We start from the raw sequence: 16,698 nt of genomic DNA, 5'->3' as shown, positions 1-16,698 counted from the left end.
TTTGGAAATACCAGAATGTGTTCATTATTTTAAGTCTCTCTTCTTGATATTCTAAACAAAAACAATAAAACATAAAGACTTAATGTATAAACAGCTACCGGTACTCCTCAAATACTTTTACTTCAATACTTTTTAGATTTTTACTACTACTTGAGTATTATTATTGTAATAATTGTAACTATACCTAAGTTGCAATTTTTGACTGATCTACAACCCACCTGGAAAAAAACATACAGTAATTAGAAAAATATTCCAGCTTTAATAGTTGAGCATATTCACAGTACAAACCTCCTCTGGAAGTATGAGAGTAATAAAAATTTAAATGACTTTTAAAATCAAGATTAAATAATCAATTAATAATAATGATATGAATTCAGGTAATATTGCCCCAACCTATGATAACATTTTAAATAGTATAATTCACTATAATTAAAGCATAAGATACATTTTAAGGTTATAAATTAATTTGATAAAACCATAATAATCACATTTTCCTCTGTAAACATTCTTTTCCTGTCTAAACATAATGTCTTTCTTAGAAGATAACCAACCTTTATTTCAGATTAAAATATGAAAATAAAATAGATACTTAATAAACTAATGGCATATTGCTGTATGATTATTGCAAATTATAACCTTCTGTTACATAGCCTCCCCTTGTATGTCTATCTTTCATTGTAACGTCAATAAAGGCATATGATATTGATGTGAGAGCACTTGTCCGGCCCCGGGTGGCTCCTGGTTGCTCCCCCGAGTGCCAGGGGGTTAATGATGTCTGATGGAGATGGTGCAGGCTCTGTAATGACATCACATTATCGTATGGCTTGTGCAGGAGTCCAGCTGGAGACACACACACACCCGATGTCCGCAGATCTCAGTTGACTTGCAGTGAACAGAAGATTTTGTGGTCATTTTGGTCTTTGATTAATACAAAATAAGTTAAAAAGATCTAAAGTAAAATTTTAACAATTTGACACATACGCAAGTCTAATGTTGAATGCTATTCATACGCTAATGAACGCAACATGAATTTGGCTAACCTAATGCAATAGCAAGCAAATTATACAGTATTTGCACTTAAGCAACAACTGAAATACAGTGTGAAATACAATATGAATAATTCTAATTAATCTCACTGCATTTTGCAGTGTAACTTGACAACAGCTTTTCAATAGGTAGGCCTATAAATTAATACACGTATTTAAACTGTATAATATTCTGTGTTTTAGACCAAAATGACAGACCCCAGCTGCACAAAGTCAATGTGAGACCAGGGACATGTTCTCCCAGTGGTCTTCAGGCAAAGATATGTCGTACTCTTCCACAGATTTCAGTGTTAATGCCATACAATTTTAAATTGTATCTCCTAAAATTGTTTATCACAAGAAAGGCAATTCTTAACCAGAAAGGCTCTTGTGATTTTGAAAAATCTATAACCAGTCTCCATGTTACATTTAGTGGTCCACACTAGGATAGTGTTCCCATTGCCACTGTAAGTTCAGTAATAGCTACAAAGTGATGATGTTGCCGTCTTCTCTCATGTCCTGACTGGAGCTGGCGGCATGGGCAGGATTTTGGTTATGGTTAGTCAACAGTGTGGCACTGTTGCTGAGTGATGCTCCGATGCCGCTGGGTAAAGAGATGCTCTGAGGGAGGCCCCTGGCTCCTGTGTTATTGTTGAGCCGGCCGTTGGCAGAGTCCCTGCTCAGGTTCAGGTTGTTGCTGTGTTGGGGGTGATAGGGCAAAATGTCGTTCTCCAAAATGAGGTCTCTGTCTTCATCATCCTCCTCCTCGCTGTCACCTTCCACGATACTGTTGCTGCAGACAAGAAAATCTATCAGACACTTGCACCATGAAAATACTATATACAAATGTGTTACAGATTACTTTAATATGATTTGACATCATTATGTTCAAAATTCAAGTAAAGCCAGTGTAGTGTGACTAATGGAAGGAATGTCACTAGTATACCAGATTCTTTGAAGTCCTCATACATTAAAAATGTAATTGTTCTGAATTTTGATTTTAAAAATGAATCTAGGTTGATTTCTTTTATTCATTTTTGAATGACAAGTGAAAACTCAGTAAGAAATAGTTCATTACAAAAAATTATCATTTCTTTTTAACTCTTGCCTATGAAAGATTCAACATGGAGTGATTGTAGTGCTTGATAGCTGAGTTTGCATAAATAGGATTTTAGGGAAAAAAAAAATAAATCTGCATTTCTAAATATGCAAATTAACCATTATTCAGTTTTCTCACATTTTGAGTTGTACAACCAAAGGGATTTACAAAGTTTAATTGTAAACCAACAGAATTATAACAAGAACACCATTATATTTTTAACAATTAATTATGTGTCACTACACTCTCTACTCCCTAGAGACTACTGTAGTAGACTGTACCTTGCTGTGATGGGGTTGCTTTGGGAGGCGGGGCTTGGAGAGTCATGTGACAGAGCAGACCCCACAGATCCAGCTGAGCCCACAGACCCCGAATTTCCCATTGAGTTCTTGCTGCCACGATGGACCACGTTGTTCCTCTGATTCGCCGGCTTCACTGTCACTATGAGGTTGTGACTGTTAGCTACCATCATGTCTGTGACCTGAAAATAAGATCAGTGATTTCTGAGATACTGTGTAAGTCCATCACTGATCACAATATTATGTGTCAACCTTACTGATAGTACTGTAATACATAGGAGCAGCATACAAAGCAGTTATTACCTGGTCCAGTGATTTCCCTGCTACATCGATACCGTTGACCTCCAGGATTTCATCATTGACTCCCAGGAGTCCTGTGCTCTCAGCCAGTCCTCCTCTCACCAAACGGGAGATGAAAACCCCCGGGACCTGCCAAATTTGAGAAATAGAGAATATTTCTGGTTTCATTGGCCAGGGCTGTACAAGTGGCCAGGTTTGTGATTTGTGAAGGCTGTAGTCAATGTGACTTGCAAATGGATCAGTAAAATGGTTGGACAATAGCACATTATTGTCTTAATAGGATTAAAACACAATCAGTAGCACTGCTTTTCATTTCATTTCCCTTTGACCCTTGTAAGTAAACCACAGACAAGTACAGGCTGCGCTCAAAACACTACAACACGAAAGAACTAGAATTGTCAATGAAAAAACAAACATGGCTAGAGACCAGTACTGTACAAAACAAAACAAAAAAACAAAATTGTGTTTTTTTGGGTAGGTTTCCATGCCAAATAAAGAGTAGTACTGACACAAAAGGCACTGTAATATGACCCCCTTGAAACTTTATTCAGTAAACCAAATAGCACACTGTTGTCTGTAAAAGATGCATTAAACATTATACCATCTCATAACAGTAATTATTACTATAAAAAGCTAATGTCATTTAAATGACAACATGTCTGACCTTCTCCACTCCCTGCGGAGTGACCCTGACGCTGACCCCGTCCCGGATGTAGAAGCCCAGGGGTTTGTGAGAGCCATGCTTATGCAGTCGGACACGCCGGTGCGTCTCGGGCAGGATGTCCACATCGATAATGGAGGAGATCTGTCTGAAGTTCTGGGGCATGCCGATGAGCAGCGCCTGTTTGCTCCTGTGAGTGGAGCCTGACCCTGTGGTCCTGAGTCCCGTCAGACCCAGGCCCTTTTTACGCCTCTGCAGAGAATTAGTGCCAAAAACCACCGGCTCGTCCTCTGGACAGACAAGGCATAAGCAAAAAAGAAACTCATTAATACAGTGATATTATATATTTACAAACATAAACAGTACTGAGTAAATAAAAGTCAAAAAGTATATGGCTCATAGTTCCTGCAAGAATAAGTTTGACAGTCTTGAATTAAAAAAAAAAAAAGTTCTTACAAGTAGTAAAATCACACATAACATAAACTTAAATACAAAATATAAAAACATAAACTTAAAAAAAAATAAAAAAAAACATAAATAAATGTGTGTATCGCAAAATTTGCTATAAATAGTCAAGCATTTTAATCCATTCATTCCTGTTTATTCTGGATTTTCTGGTGGGGCCCACACAGTTCCTGACCAATCAGAAGTGCCTTACAGCTGTTGCCTCATGGCTGTGGTCAGAAAAAGTCCTTTTGTTTAGTCCGGTTGAGTCTAAGCGGGTCTCAGGCTCTGGGCTGGAGTGATTAAAGATTAATATGAGGGATTGTTTGTAGAGATCTGTGCGGGAGCAAGCCATGAACCATGTGTGGGGTCAAGACTGATTAAAGACACAAAGATTTGGTCACCAGCGTATAATCCTGCTGCAGCCGCATCTACAGGGCCCTTGTTTCATCTGAGCGGGAGCTGGCCTTTGAGAAACATGAGAAGGTCCACAGACTTTCAGAAGCTGTCACTCACAGCTCTGCAATGTTTTTGTGAGAACAGTGAGAACTGTATCCTCAATAATGCAATAGGTTTCGAAAATATTCTTTTTGGCATGAAATATAACTTTCAAGGCAAGCATTATATTGATGCATTTGGTAATTTAGCAGCACATGCTTATTTTTTAATGTCAATTCATGCCATGATGATCATACAGTCTCCTTCAAAGTTTTCTAACAGATTTTAGGTTTCTCATCTGTGATGTTGCTAAGATAACAGGACTTCTAAAGCCCAGTACATAAGCTACATGAAACATATAGCTTCACATTTCTCATAAATAATGGACTATGCCAAGTAGAATCCATACTCAGAATAAAAGTATATTAAGATAAGTGACACAGTGTCACATAAACATCTATTTATCTATATTTCATAATGCAAATGGAAGTGGGTCATCTCCATTGGATTAAATCTAGAATAGGCAAGACATTCTACAAATACAAAGTAGAGACATCATATGTAGTTTCCTCCCCCAAAATGCTACTTCTTAGGCCATGTGATTGTGAACCCCCGGGTCACTATGCATGGTGTGTTGTAGTCGTGTTGCTATGAATACTGTGCCAAACAAACTAGTCAGTCAGCAATGGAGCCTCAGTGTGTGTGTGCATGGCAGAGGAGATTTGAATAGTCTGCGTGTGTGTGTGTGTGGGGGTGTGTGTGTGTGTGTGTGTGTGTGTGTGTGTGTGTGGGGGTGGGTGTGTGTGTGTGTGGGTGGGTGTGGGGGTGTGTGTGTGGGGGGGTGTGCACGCGCAGGCGTGTGTATACTGTGTGTGTATAGGGCCAAAGAAAGCACCTGCTGTGACATCACTGACTGGGCCTGTGCTAAAACAGCCATACACTGTGGGTGCCCTGTCAACAGGAAGTATTTGCATAATATAATATTTCACTGTTGTAATCTATCTGGCAGCATAGTGTGAATAGAGATGTGTTAGTATTGAAAAAGACACTGGTTGACAACGGAAGAGGAAGTAGAAAGCATAACATAGTAGCATATGTAACCTGCGTGTCATTGGGAATATTTTTACACTATTATCCTCAATCATTATGGCATTACAATACTCATCTACAACAGTTTACCAATTATTCCATGTAGTTAATTTTGTCTTTGTGTAGATGATTGAAAATTGTATTATTAAGCAAAAGACTAAGACATAGAAGTATTCTGACATGTTGACATCTACCATCTACTTTCCTGTGCATTGGCAATGGTGAATGCAAACGAAAAAAAAACCAAAAATTCTTATCAACCATCAATAATAATAATAATAATACTGCTGCATTGGATTTATATAGCACATTTCAAGACACCCAAAGTGGTTTACATTGCATTATTCATTCACTCTGTACCGTTTATGGTAAGCTACTAATGTAGCCACAGCAGCCCTGGGATACTGATGGAAGTGAGGTGTCCAGAAAGTTAGACTTTTGTCAGAACCTTTTTTAAAAGGGGACATACAATGTAAAATCAACTTTTACGAGCTTTTAATCATGCCATAATAGTTTCCCCCTCTTCATAAGCATAAGCAAAGATAAAGTTTTGATAAATATATGCATTGAGAAATCCTGTATTGTCCTGCAGGCTTGAGTGCTCTGAAAATTTCTGTTTTTGCCTATCCCCTATTATTGCCCACATATCTGTACAGTAAAATGCTACCATGAAGCGGCGAAGGGCTTATCAGTTCTGCAGAGTTGAACAATAAGTCAATAGTCGTTATTACAGTTTACAATGGACAACATGTAAAATAATGATCTATGTATGCTATTCAAATAGTTATAATAAATACCTGAAGAATGCTGCTGTGTCTTCTTTAAGTAGTAATGTTTTCAAACAAGTTTGAAAACATTTGTTGTGCATTTGGTCTCAGACAGAAAACATTCCAGGATGCATGGTACAGTGTGCCCTGTGGCTCTGCTCCAAACACATGACATTTTTGCACAGCAGTCTCTTCTCTTTGACCCCTTCCTCACTTCATAGTCCTTCTAACTGTATTATTACTGTCATATTACTTATTTAGCATAAAATAAATAGCATGCCATCTGTTATAAGTGTTTTTACTTAATACTTGATATACTTAATTTGATTACAATATTAGTTTAAAAGCAACTGCACCGATCATTATCAAAAGTATCAATTCTTTATTTTCCTCCTCTGGGCCAACACATTTTCTTCCATAAAATTACACTTGTCTCGATGAATCCATTTTGGACTGATAAATGTCAGTCCAGTATCTTAGCTATGAACATATACAAAATTCACTGTTCATTCACCAAGACACCACAAACCAGCCATTGTTTGAGGAACACTGTGCAATAATATTTGTACCAAACTCACAAACTTAACTACAGGTGGAGCAGAGCGGAGCTGGAGACACATACCCGACCAGCCACATTCCTGTACTGCATTCCAGCGACACTCACTTATCAACATGAACAAGTCCACTCCACCAAGCAGCTCATGTGCAAAACAACTACAACACAAATGGTTAGAATAGGAGTAGATAGAAATGTATTGGAATAGTGGCTGCTCTAAAAGTAATTGAAAATATGTGGTGCTCTCTCAGAACTAGACAGAGGCCTGAAGGCACAGACATTTCTAAGCACCTCACTGCTGCCCACTGATGCTTTCACTCTAAAGACCAAAGCTATTGAATAAATGCAGTCAAGTATCAAGGCCTGCTTAACATGCACCCAGTATATGCACGGGCAGTAGGGAATTTAAGAGGAGTGTTATCAGCAACTCAGAAAGCTAATCGCACACAGAGCTAAGGAAGCAGATATGGCCAGAATGTCTAAAAGTCTTGTAAAACCACCTGCAGTTTTTGTTTTACCTCAGGCACAAACATGTAATAAGATTCAAACTCCCAAATACCACACTTCAATAGTTCACAACTATATACTGTACTACAAATTACATATTTTGCATTTTGTAATTATTTATTGATTTAACGTGAGATCGACATAGCAAAATATCATCCTAACCTGGTATTAGGATTGGGCAGATAATTGAAATAATAATGCCATTGTGAATGTTTTTCAAAAAAGTCAGAGTATATCGTAAAATGCTGCAAAAATAACAAATTTTCAAAAAAGAAAAAACACACATTAGCACATTTCTGTTGGATTGACATAATCATCTTATTCTAAAATTGCAAGATGTTCATATTTGTCCATATCGCCGATCCCTACCTGGAATCAATGTACCAACGACACGTGGCAAAGACTTTGATTTGATATTATAGAGACAAATACGCTTTTGCACAGTGTTCAAGAAAAATACTTAAAAAAAAATTAAGTACATACAAAAGTGACCAAACAGTGTATTAACATCTTGAAGTAAAAGCAAATGAAGTAAGCACGGTAAGTAAAGTAAAACAAACAAAATTTACCCTGGTAAAAATCAATCCTAATTCTGGTCATAAGTCAGTAATGAATACAAACTCATACATGACCACATTATCTTGGGTGTTTTTGGTGCATGAGATCGAAGCTTTTAAAAAGACAGTACAGTGACCTCACAGCAGGCACCATCTGGAGCCCGAGGGACTGCCATCTGCCTCAGTCCTGTGCAGGTCCACTGTGAGCTGAAACATGCAGAGGACACCCAAATATAGGACACACTCAAGCTAGGAGGTATTAACCCACCTACCAAGGCATGACAAAAATAGAATATGAATATATCTTTGTGTCTAGGAAATACAAAAAAAATCTAGTACAAGTTATGTTTGCAAGAAAAGGATTGGTTCTGGCAAGACAGAAACTGACTGAATTCTATTCAAAACAGCAGTCCGTAAGAATGGCTTTCAGTATTACTTTCCTTAACATAGACTACAAAGATTTTTAATAATAGCATTTAAAACAAAAAAATAGTCACATTTCATCCACCAAAATATAAACTCTGCTGACAGAGGATTGGCTGAACTAACTATTGACAAATAGAGAAAAGCCCCAGATTTAATTTTGGCTTTAAAATTGTAGGTTTTCTTTTTGTTATTCAGTATGACTACCTAAAAACAGGACTACAGTCAAAAGACTGAATTTATTGTATATACACAGTATGACAACACTTGCCTCTAGGGGCCTTTTAAAAACACACTTTGAGACGGGCAAACAGACTCTTCCATCAGTGAGATGAAAAACAGCAATAAGGAAAATCAGAGCCATCACGGGACAACCACACAGGGCAAACTATGTAAAGGCTTAATGAGAAAAAATATATCAATCTTTTGAAGTTAATTTATAAAGGATGAGATCAATTTTAGATTAGATTTTTACTCCAAAATGGCTAATGTTGCCCAGTTGCACTTCTTGAGAAATTCTCCTAAAAGCAGTGCTACTGCAAAACTTACCGGTAACTCAACTGCAGAATTTATTCTTTATAAATTATCTCAAAATCTCATCTTGTCTCGTTCTTGTGGACCTAATCTCATGGTTTATTTTGTCTTGTGGGAATTGTGTCTCGTCCCATCCCTAATATTTATGTATATGTGTCAAAGGCCCATTTTAATTCATTTGGCTAGATTTCAGCCTTGTCTAGCTCTCCACAAATATTTTTATTGCAGTAGTTTATATGGGATGTGGACAGCAGTTGTTCTTGTTGCCGACTCCTCCTTTTGCGTATAAATATTTGATTTTCTTCTGTAGCTCTGGGACAGACACTCCGAACAGGATCTTTCGTTCTTGCATAACATTCCTGAGATTTCTCATAACATCTGAAGATCACAGGTGCACCATTTACTATAATGTAGCAAGTTATAAGTTAATATGGCCTAAGTACAGTTATATCCAACATTGTTCTGTTATTTAAATTATATTCTATTTACATGATAAATATTGTATCTACTTTTAAATACTTTCTGTTGACACTGTGACAGAGCATGTCATTGTCCAACACTGGCTTTGATGTAGTCTTGCAAACAGCCTAAAATAGGCTAATGTTGTTATTGGCTTGTATCGGATTTTTCCTTCCCATTCTCTGTAGGTAACCAATCCAGAGGTATTCAAGTACAAAGTCAGCGGTATGATGAGGTCTTTGGCGTAAGTTAATCCCTAGGAGGGGTTAATGGCTGGCAGCAGCAGATGGGCAGTGATCACTCTCTGTGGATCTCCCCGTTTTACACCAAAAACATACAACACACAGCAGGAGACACAACACAGGTTTAGTAAGGATACAACTACTGCTCCGAAAATAAATACTGAGAGCTTGTATTGTGTTTCAGCCTAAATGGAACACTTTCATTTTTTGGTAGCAACAGTAGATGAGAAATAGACAAAAAGACTAACCTTTTACTACCTGTGCTTTTGCTGTTACTTTCAAGAATACTAATAGTGTAGGACGTCTACAAAGATTTCTGAGTCAAGCTACAAAAATGCTTTGAGTTTCAATTGCACTTTGCAAAACTGACAAGCTAAAGCACCACATGAGTGCCATTATTCTTGTTAATACACTCTTAACTGGTGTTAAGCATTGTCTGCACACAGCAGCTCTAGGGGGAGACATGGCTGCCATTCTGATTTCCATCAATCACCTATTCAACTATAGGGCTGTAATCGACTAAAGAAATTCTCGGTCAATTAAAGACATGTTCTGCCAATCAAATTAATCAATCAAGTCGACTAAAAAGGGGTATAGCAAAACTATTATGTACCTCTGTATCTGAGTCGAACTGCACTCACAAGAAACAAAACAAATATTTATGTAGAAATCAATAACAGGAAACAATGTATTTATATAAAGACAAATTAAACTTGTGAACTGTGAGTTTAATCTGTCTTTTTGCAAATAAATACCAAAAAATACCAAGTCTCAAGCTAATTCACTCACTAATTTCTAATTTCTGCTGTCTCATAAAAATGTTTATAATCCTTTGGTTCACTAAGACACCATAGACCAATCGACTAAACAACTAAAAGCCTACAGCCCTACATTCAACACATTCAAACAGTGTCTTGCCAATGACACAACAGCAATATGTACTGATGGTACCTGCTATTTAAAACCAGCAGCCTTTGGGTTTTTGGCCACACTCAAACTGGATTTTTTTTTTCAACTAATACATTTGTAAGAATATCCATGTAAAAAAATGACTGTTCATTTTTCTCTGTGGGAGGCTTGCAGCAACAGACTAAACATACATTCAACCATATGCATGTGTGTCCTATGTCTATTATACAGCAAGGAGGACATGTAGACTCAAAAAACTGTAGTCAACAATTTTGAAGACTGACCCCACAACCTCACTGAAAAGGGACAATGAGCAGTGTGTGTGCCATGCAGCTATGAACACTGATATTACATACATACTTATTATGCAGCTCACTTGTAGTTACCATCAACTGGAGCTGGCAGGGTTTGACTCCCAGCTTTGTCATACACTCCATGTCAAGTTACTATTCTCTCTCCCAGTATTTCATGCTTTCATGTCTATCCATTGTTTTAAAAAATAAGAGATCTTTTTAAATTGTAATATAAAATACTGTTCATAACTAATACAGATACACTACACAGCTGTTTTTTGGCCTGCTCCCTTACCTCCTCCACTACTGTGATGATCAGATTAAACTGTGCCTGATGCCAAACAACAATAGAAGCCCACTGAGCAGATTACCATCATTGCATCATGAATTATGCAAGATCAAGCATGCTCGATTCACCTTATTGAACAAAGGGGACTTGAAACAAACATAAACCTGTGTCATGTGCTCACTGCACATGGAGTAGTCTGTTAGTGCTTTTGATGAAGATGCCACGTAACACATGCAAAATAGTTCTTGTGAAACTGGTATATGTATGTTTGTGTCCTTACCTTTTTTAGTGATGATGATTCGGAGCAGTGGATTGGCTGAGGAGACTGCCTTGTGGAAGTTGTCATCATTGTTGATTGGCAGGAGATCCCCATGCACATCAGCATAGCCCAGTATTACATCCACTCCTGGGATGCGGTGGATAGTTTGGAGCAGCCGGTAGAACTCCTGGAAGCCTCCGGGGCCATCCCTCTTAAGAGCAAACCTCCGATATTCTGCGTCAAACTATCAAGGGAACAAAAACACAATAATAATGACTATACAAATAATCACACAAAAACATGCTCAACTTTTGTTATTACTTAGCCTTAAAATAAATACTTTGATGCCAATGTTTATCTGTAATCAAGGGACAAAAATAGTAGAGGTATTTGAAAAAACACCTTAATAATTCTTCCAGCATGTGTATAGAAGCCATAACTTTTTAACTGATAGGTGTTGTTTGTTATTATCCAAATGAGGAGTGGAGTTACCAGCTGCACATTGCATGCAAGCATATTGGGCAATCAAATAAGTTAAATTTAAGTGCAATTAAATTTTATTTTATGTTGTGTTTTATTTCTTACATCATATTCAACAGAATTCAAACATTACATTGTCTACAAGAATAAGAATTTGATGGACAAGAACTGAAACAACATGAAACTAAGTAGCAGTTCTCCCTGTTAGCACATGCATTGTCATTCAGTTTCAGTGACAGATGCTGATTAGAATAAGCCTGCCTTCTATCAGGCTAGTCCATCAGTTGTCCTACAATGCATATATACAGCAACAGCATCCTTAAAAGTCTGTTTTTATTTTGGATGTAAAAATGAACAACCACTATAAAATAAGCACAGTGTATGGGGGATGGAAATGCTATTGCCTATTGCACATTCTACCAAGAGTCAGTGAGCTGCATCAGATATGATCGTTCACATCACAATGGGCACACTAAGCCCACATCCCATGCTGTATTCCTAGGAATTCTTGATACAAGAAAAACTTGTTGGCTTTTGCATTTTATTTCTCATTGTATTTCATCTTTATAAGTCCTTAGTAATGCGTGCTTCATGTGAACACATTGTATTGTAGCCTGTCACTGCGTACAGTGAGTGTCTTACTATCACACAGCACCATTTGAACTGCATGGCTACTTTTCCTTCAGAAAAGCTAAGATTCAACCCCATGCGTAAGCTACAACAGAGGCTATACCACAGGCCAATATAAACACTACACAACAATACCGAGTTAGCTTGCCATAGCAGCAAACGCTGTGTAGTGATGTTTACGGTCCTCTCGCCCGTGGAGCAGGAGGCTAGCGCATGCTTCAGGTCTCTCCAGGATAACAGAGGCAGCAGGAGCTCTGGCTGCTACGACAGGACAAGTGTGGAACAGACGAAGCGCACTCACTTTGCTTTTGACCTCCACCAGGCTGTCGTGGACTCGGATGGGAGGCCGGTGCGGCTGCTGCTGCTGTCTGGACATGGTGCTCCGTTTGGCCGCTTGGCTCCGACACTGCGGAGAATCCAGCCGCCGCCGCCGCCGCAGAGAGCTCGCTCTGCCCGCAGTCCCCTCCTCCAGCCGTGGGACCAGCACACGAACAATAACCCAAACACACACGGGGAGCGACGGGGACTGACACGGTGTTACTGTGCTGAATCCCTCGGTGAAACATCCAGGTGTTTGCTCTGATCCTGGTGTCAGCGGGACTGCGCTTACAGCACATGCGCGCGCACGTAGCGTCTGCGACAGGTGGAGTCCGGTAAATCCAGTCCTGCCGCTCACAGCAGCGTGTGGATGTTGTCATTAGCAGTCGTGCGATACTGCACTTTATATTTAGTCAATTATACCGCCTACAGTTCGGGAGAAAACATGACGAAGACTTTGTTGCTATAATAGCATGTTAGGCAACCTCAGAACATATTTTTAGACTATTTCTTAAAGCCAGAGACAAGCAAACCCAAACGACAGTGTAGACAGTTTAAGGGTACAGGCTAAATCCATTGGTTGAAACATTTTATTTACAAAATAAATACAAAAATTAAATAGCCAATGTATATGTGTATAGTCATACGTAGCATAGTTTAGGACTAGGCCGGGCACCTGAGGGTGTTGCCTTGTGTTTTGATACACATCGCATCTTGATTTTTGGGCCATAACCACCTAAGAGCTATATTATACAAATAAGAAGTTAAGCTAAATCTAAGCATCCCATAGCCTGTTAGGCTAAAAGTGCCATTTGACCCCTGAGCTTTGGTTGACAGTATGACCTAATGTGATACTAATGCATATGAAGTAGTCAGCCCATCCTCCCTCAGCCTCTCAGGCGAAGCCGTCCTGTTCTCTTCAGTTCTGTACCAGCCCGTCCCGGGACTGTGTGTGAGAGAGATCCCTGCTTATGTAAAGGGTCCCATTACCAAAAACATGTAATCCTCCCAGATAAGAATACATTCCACTGGAAGAAAAACATCAAACTGAGAATGGCCTTTAGCTGACTCTATAATTGTGTTTTTTCAGCTTTCTATCAGTCACCTTTCTTCACACTTTTATATTTTCACACAACATATGCAAAGAAAGTACTCAGGAGCTCAGGAGGAGCAATAGTAAGTTATTTCAGAATAAGATCCCATAATTACCGGATGTTTACAGTTGTAAAAGTACTTATTAAGTAGGTTATTGATTGTAAACTGAAAAATATTAACAGCACCATTAGGTCTACAAACTCTTTTAATCACAATTTAGTCTTTACTCTGAGTCTGAAGTATTTTGACTATTTTCAGATTTGTCTATTGATGGATACAATAATAATAATAATAATAATAATAATAATAATAATAATAATAATAATAATAATAATAATAATAATAATAATAATAAAAAATACAACATGAACTTGTATTGTAGCTATTGGACATTGATATAGTATAGGGGATTAGTCAGAAGACCATCCAAAATGTCAAATTTGCAGTCCTGTGGCTCCAGCGGCCTACAGCATATGCCCGCCCACTCTACACCATATAGTGTGAAAGATATGAAAGGAATGATGGGAGAGCACAAGGAGGATGTGCCTCAATGAACAAAAATCTCAGTTATGTAAAACATTCCAGGTGATTTGTCATGTTCTTCCATTTAATTAAAATGTTTACAGCTTCAGTGGAAAATGTGCCTGTGTTCTAGATGTAGACCCACTTATTTAAATGCCCCCAGTAAGATAAACTATACAGCACAAGCTTAAACAACTGACCAGTCAAATATCTAATAGTTCAGTAATATATATGTATATTTTTTATTGAGACATTATCCTTAAAATGGAAAATAATATAACTTCCATATGGCAATTAGTGCTCAATTTTAAACATTATCAACATTAGTCTAAAGTTGTTTTGGTCCACCTTCATCCTGCTTCCAGCCTCACTAAAACCTTTGTCCAGCACTGTAGCCAATGTTGTGGCCAGTGTGGGTAAAGCTGTTTATACTATGATAAGTCCATCTCAAATAGCTTGGTGAGGCTGTCTTTATTTAGTGGTGTGAGTCACAAGCCTGGATTTCTGTGCAAGGTACGATAGACTGTGCAGCCTATGCATGCCTATAATGCCCGGTATTTTTGGCCTCTAGTCAGGGAGCTCTTTCATGTGTCTGGGTGTGACAGGTGTGCAAGCTGAATAACAGGTTTGGATATCTCTCAAGGTTTACTTCACTCACTGTTTCCTTTTTTTATGGTCCTCATCTAACAATACAGGGTGGCTCTTACAAAGTCACCTACGTCCAGTGCGGGATGAGTCAGGTGTGAAGCCTGCATTCTGCATTCCACTGTCAAAGTTTTGATGAGTCATTCATGAAGGGAATACTTTCAAACACCTCATGATTATGTTAATACCTTAATTGTCAAACTTTTTTTTTTTTTTTTTTTTTTAAAGTAAAACAAGAACGTAAGAAACAAGGTGGGGTGTAGCCTACATGAGGGTGCCAGAGCCCAACTGGCCAACAGAGAGAGAAAATAGATTAAATAAACATAACAGATTATTGTGACTGTGGCCTTTAATAACAGCCTAAATTGCAGGTTTAGTGTAATGTATATGATATTGGCCCTAAGCTTCCTTACTGATAAAAGTAATAAATCATTATTATTTTGAAGAAATAAGTCGTGTATTCATCCAGACATAAATTTCATTGCCCAGATTGAAATGCTGCATGCGTGCCAGATTTGACATAGTGAAATACCTGAAGGAGGCAGATGGGGCAGTGCGGACACCGAGTGGCCGTAATGGGAATTGCAATTGGCGCTGTTTTACCCTGAAACAAAAGAGAATAGCACATTTTAGCCAAATAAAGACAACCTCTGCGTGTTCTGTATGTCTGTAATAGATCTTGTAACTTTCCCATGGCATGCATCAAAAAATCAACAACGCACAAGAGGAAAACAATTATCCGGAAAAGAATGAATAAAAATATAAAATAAATTGTATAATAAAATACAGTTTGGAGTGTAGTTAAAGCTTCGCGTTGAGTTCAGTTCAAAAAGTTTCACAGCAGTCCTTTTTTCATATATTTCAGAGATGTTTACTTCAGAGGTTGCAGATAATGTAAACGTTTTTGTGTTTCTTTTCTTACAGAGTTGTTTTTAATTCCCAAATAGCTTCGTCTTGTGGATAAATTTTTTGGGTTGTGAGTGACACTTGACCCGACTCATGAGCAAGAGGCCAGTCCAAAGTAAGTGTAGTACCATGGATGTTTGGAAACCTATGCCCCTTCCTGCCTTCTCAAACAATTAGTAACAAAATAATAAATTGGCATGTTATGTGATTTTCATATCCACCACTAGGGGTCAGACTTGCAACAGATTCCACTATCCAGAAGGCTCATCTTGATTTGCTATATTCTTTTCCATACTAAGTTAATCTATTGGATATTGACTTATGCCCTGTATGTAAACCTTTAAATATATATACTTTGCCAAATTTACAGCATTCTTCTGATCATATTAAGTAAAAATTCAGGATCTATAAAGAAGAGAAATGCCAGTGCACCTCCACGAACATAATTGTTTCTAAATATTATTCTTATATATTGTTTTTTCCCTGATATTCAAAGCTTTACAATTCCATGCATTATTTATTCTTTCCATACTCAGTGGTGGTAAGATACTTCTATAGCCACAGCTGCCTTGGGGTATTGATGAAAGTAAGGCTCCCAATCTGTGACCACCTAAACCACCACTAATCACTTACTCTCCACAGGCATACTGGGCAAGTGGGTGGAGTTTGTACCACAGCCACTGCTTTTCCATGGTGTCACCTGGTATTCCCACTACAGACATGCAGCTGCACAGTTTATCTCAAAATAACAGAGGACTGTTTTGTCTAGAGATGGCATGTTATACTGTATGTGGATGCCATAATCTTAAAGTTGACAAAAGAAAAAAAACACAAAATATGTCCTATACTGCACATACGATGAGCTTCATTAACTGTTGTATTAAAGGGCTTCACAGTCTGCAGATACGAACTGACAATACTTTAAAGAGACCATTCAGCTTCCTCTGTTCAT

The 16,698-nt window shown here is 38.1% G+C and overlaps 1 protein-coding gene across 1 annotated transcript; it reads right to left on the bottom strand.

Moving 5' to 3' along the window:
• Positions 1-239: 239 nt before the first annotated feature.
• Positions 240-16,392, bottom strand: pard6a (par-6 family cell polarity regulator alpha). Its single transcript, XM_033968512.2, has 7 exons — positions 16,380-16,392; positions 12,562-12,845; positions 11,172-11,394; positions 3,388-3,674; positions 2,727-2,852; positions 2,406-2,605; positions 240-1,818 (listed from the first exon to the last, which is right to left on the bottom strand). Exons 1-7 carry the CDS (start codon positions 16,390-16,392, stop codon positions 1,509-1,511), a joined length of 1,443 nt encoding a protein of 480 aa, XP_033824403.2. The 3' UTR covers positions 240-1,508.
• Positions 16,393-16,698: the final 306 nt, after the last annotated feature.

The sequence above is a fragment of the Periophthalmus magnuspinnatus genome, chromosome 6, assembly GCF_009829125.3.
Source record: "Periophthalmus magnuspinnatus isolate fPerMag1 chromosome 6, fPerMag1.2.pri, whole genome shotgun sequence".
NCBI classification, from domain to species: domain Eukaryota; kingdom Metazoa; phylum Chordata; class Actinopteri; order Gobiiformes; family Gobiidae; genus Periophthalmus; species Periophthalmus magnuspinnatus.
The sequence above is the reverse complement of the archived record's forward strand: the minus strand, read 5'-3'. Positions and strand labels throughout refer to the sequence as shown.

Bases quoted from the DNA above. Each gene is read 5' to 3' on its own strand.
- pard6a (XM_033968512.2), bottom strand. The intron at 2,853-3,387 runs GTCAGACATGTT...CAAATTTGGCAG, and splicing joins CTCCGCAGGGAGTGGAGAAG to GTCCCGGGGGTTTTCATCTC. The intron at 1,819-2,405 runs GTACAGTCTACT...TCTTGTCTGCAG, and splicing joins AGCAACCCCATCACAGCAAG to CAACAGTATCGTGGAAGGTG.